Source organism: Perognathus longimembris, chromosome 21 (genome assembly GCF_023159225.1).
Source record: "Perognathus longimembris pacificus isolate PPM17 chromosome 21, ASM2315922v1, whole genome shotgun sequence".
Taxonomy (NCBI): Eukaryota; Metazoa; Chordata; class Mammalia; order Rodentia; family Heteromyidae; genus Perognathus; species Perognathus longimembris.
The window spans coordinates 2,910,152-2,913,925 of record NC_063181.1 but is presented as its reverse complement, the minus strand read 5'-3'; the positions used below and the strand labels follow the sequence as shown (position 1 = coordinate 2,913,925).

Here is a 3,774-nt window from a genome sequence, read left to right as displayed (position 1 = left end):
ATGGGTAGACGAGGAACTTCTGGTGTCCTTACCTTTCTTCTTGGTTCAGGTAAGTCACTCTCGACATAAGAGATGTGAAGAGTGATGGAGAAATGATCACTGGTGGCTACCTAGACCTGGCCAAGACTCACTGAGAGAAAAGAAGTCCCGGGGGGGGGGGAGGGGGGGCGGGTGCTGTGGACCCAAGTCACCGTAAATTGCTCAAATGCTCTTGCCCCACAGGTCTTTGATGCATGCAACAGCAGCCGGCCTCCAGAAATGAAGACACCACCAACATCCCATATATACGGCAAGTCCTGGTCCAAGAAGCGTGCAGCTGGAGTGGCACCCTGAGCCCAGGGCGCAGAGCTCTGTCTGCCCGTCTCCATTCACTCTGCTCAGCGCCGGCATCTGTAAGTCTCGGGGACCTCCTTTTGATCTTCCACACTGCGGTGGTGGCATTGACGCCACGCGGCCTCTGTCCACGAAAGGGCAGGCCACCCTAAAGGAGCTCAGGCTCGCAGAAGTCCCTTGGGAGCTTGTGGGGGTCTCTGGGAACTGCCGGGTGCATAACTACAGGTAAAGAGAAGCTCAAAGGCTTTGCTTGAAACCTATGGGTCTTAATTGTCCTGTACTGCTGACACAGGAATTGATTCCGCAAACACTCTCCTCTTTGGGGAAATAACCTTTCACACTTCTCAACCATGTCAAAAATCTGTCTGTTTTTGTTGTTGTTGTTGCTGTTGTTGTTGAATGATGTTACTCGTTTATATATTTTGAGTCATAATTCATCATCACAGGTAAGGTTCACAAACATTGTGTTCCCTTTCCTAGTCTGCCTTCTTGTTCTTCTTTTCCTCGGTTGCGCAGAAGTTTTATAGTCTTATACAATCCCATGTTTTACTTTCACGTGCTGGTCAATGCTTTGGTTTTTGGAGCAAGACACCACTTCCCAGATCTCAGGTTAAGAAGTTATCCTCCATGCTTTCTTCTAACAGCTGTATGAATTCAAGTCTTTTGTTTCAGTCTTTAATTCAATTCATTTGAAATCAAGAGACAATAGTAAGATTTGATCAAATATTCTCATTGAGTTAGTGGCACTGATTCCTCTGTGAAAGATGAATGGTTGAACATCCTGAGCCTTGTTCCTGACATCCACAGGTGCTCATTCACCTGTAGCTGAGGGCTGTACGTCTGTGGTCTCCGCACAGCCTGCCCCAGGAGCCTGCGAGGACTCCAGACCTTGCTCAGGTGGACAATGCCCTTGCAAGGCTGTTGTCTGCTCATTGGGATACAGGACCTACCCCAGACTGCACCTCCACACAGTAGCGGGGTTACACACCATTTCCCCTGAGTGTCACGAGGGAAAATGCTACTTTTGTTGTGTATGGTACTAGAAATGTAAACAATAGAGTAGTAGTTGGAAAATGTGAATAAGAAATAGGGAAGGCAATGAGTTAGCTTATTTCAATGCTCTCCTGGAGCAGTCCCTGAACTCAAAGAGCGAAGCCATGTTAACATCTGGGAGGGCAGAGGAACATTCAGACGACTCGAGGGATGATGGGGCCCTTGATCTGCCGATCGAATGTCTTCTGGGAGGATGTCTGCCTCTCTCCCCCACAGACCTTCCAGTACAGCGGACCCCTGTGCCCCTCGAACTCAGGTCTTGCTCTCCCACCCCTAGGAGACTCGTGGCCATGAGGACCTGGGCTCTCCTTGTCGTCCTTTGCGTCCTGGCTGTCCAGGCCCAGGGTGAACCTGTCCCCACCGCTTTTGAGGAAGCCACGGCCCAGGAAGACCTGGAGGAAGATGACCAAGTCCCGAAGATCTCTGTGTTTGGGGACGAAAGTTCCGCGTTTCAGGATTCAGGTGAGTGAGCTCCACAAGACAGAGAGACAGCTGAGAAGGGAGACAGGAGACTCGCAGCCTGTCGCAAGTCCTCAGGAGCCATGGTCGCCTCACTGTCCTTCCCTCCTCTGGCTGAATAGCGAAGCGCAGGTAAGGCCGTAGATTCCCTTCCGCAAGGACACGCCTCCAGCCTGGGTTCCTCAAGACCACCGCGCGCAACACGGAGAGCCCTACCACTGCTGCACCTGCAGGCGGCCGAATCCTCTTGACGCACGGCCTCGTCCCCTCCAGCGGGAGGACCTTTCGTTTGGCGAGGGGGGGTAGAGTGCGAGTTCAAAGCTTGGTACTCGCAAGGCAGGGGGCTCTGTCGCTCGGGCCGCGTCCTCGGTTGCTTTTGATTGGAGTTATGCTTCACGTGGTCTCATGTTCGTGTGAGGCCAGCTTTGAACCATGATCCGCGTCCCTGAGGTCTTGTTGCAGCCATCCCTTACAGCTTACTCACTGAGGTAGGTGTCTTGTTAGCTGTTTTTCCCAGCTGGGCCTCAGTCCGCAATCTTCTGGGCTCACCCTCCTGGGCACCGGGGTGGCCGGCAGGGGTCACCGGCCACGGGACAGTGGGAGGAGCGTGGGTAAAATGGAGATGGGTGCGTGTGTTTAGCTATTGGTGGGCTGCAGAGCGGGCACGTGGAAGTGAAAGGTAGCTAGGGGACACGGGTGTTCACACCCGTAATGCGAGCTTCTCAGTGATCTGATGAGCACGGTGTAAAGCCAGCGAGGGCAGAAACGGCCACCAGACGCTTATCTCCAATTATCTTAAGATAAATGTACGGGTGTGCTTCAAACAGTAGAGCACTAGGTTTTAGTGAAAAAAGCCAGGCAAGAACACGAGGTCCTGAGTTCAATCCCGAGCCACACACAGGGGAAATAAGAAAGTGAAAATAAATGAGGAAGAGTTTGGGCTGTGTGTCAGCCGCTCTCACACGTGTGTTTACGCCTATGACATGCGGTTAGGAATGCTGCTGTCCGTGACAATGGACACAGGAGACCACTCTGCTTGGCATGGCTCCTCGAGACTTCACCATCGCTGCCAGCCCGGGGTGCCACCTTCCTAACGCTTTTCTATACCTCCAGGAGCCAGGGCTGGACGAACCTGTTTCTGCCGATTAGGAGCCTGCCGGAGCGTGGAACGTACTTTGGGCGTCTGCTATTACCGCAACCGCGTCTACAGATTCTGCTGCTGAGCTTCACGATCTACAGAAATCAGTTGACAATATTCTCTGAGATTTCCTGTCTCCCAGACCATGTACCCCAGCCTAAATAAAGTCATGACAGAAAGGCCCACGGATCGACCTTTCCTATCTGGTATTTCTATCAATCGATCGCTGAGCTCTGGAGCTAAACACCAGAATCGCCGTGAAACCCTGTAGACAAACTCAGACTCAGACGCTGAAATCTGCAAGGCAGAACACAGGCTTTGCCACACAGGGGTGAGGAAGCAGAAAGACAGGTGACCCCCTCCCCCCGCCCTCCTCCACACTCCGCCCTCCTTCACAGGGGTGCTCTCTCACTTTCGCGTGTACAAAGGCAGTGTAAAACACTGCCAACTTCAATGCCAAGGGAAGCCAGGAGAGCTTTCCGTTGGCCTCCGTGAGCTCGTGAGCGCCTGCCCCTTTCATGGAGTCTCCTGTCCTCCCTGAGCACCTGCTGGAGTTCAGAACACCGCAACAGTGCACCGCCTCCTGGGCAGGGCCTGTCCCCCTTCAGACTCTCTGGGGACGAAAACGGGATTCTTGAGGGTCACACTGCCAACCACTGGCCATCACTTGCCACCTCCATGCCAGCTGCCTGGTGCTCCTCAACGCTGATCCCACCTGCTGGGGACAGGAGAGGGTGGAAGGTCAGCTCTCAGCCCAGAGGACTCGGGAAAGACACGGAGCTGAGGGCAGA

At 53.4% G+C, this 3,774-nt stretch overlaps 1 protein-coding gene across 1 annotated transcript; it reads left to right on the top strand.

The window, feature by feature from the left end:
• Positions 1 to 322: 322 nt before the first annotated feature.
• LOC125339519 (defensin-5-like) lies at positions 323 to 3,151 on the top strand. Its single transcript, XM_048330709.1, has 3 exons — positions 323 to 392; positions 1,664 to 1,848; positions 2,959 to 3,151. The coding sequence occupies exons 2-3, from the start codon at positions 1,677 to 1,679 to the stop codon at positions 3,066 to 3,068; spliced, it is 282 nt and encodes a 93-aa protein (XP_048186666.1). The 5' UTR covers positions 323 to 392; positions 1,664 to 1,676; the 3' UTR covers positions 3,069 to 3,151.
• The last annotated feature ends 623 nt before the right edge of the window (positions 3,152 to 3,774 follow it).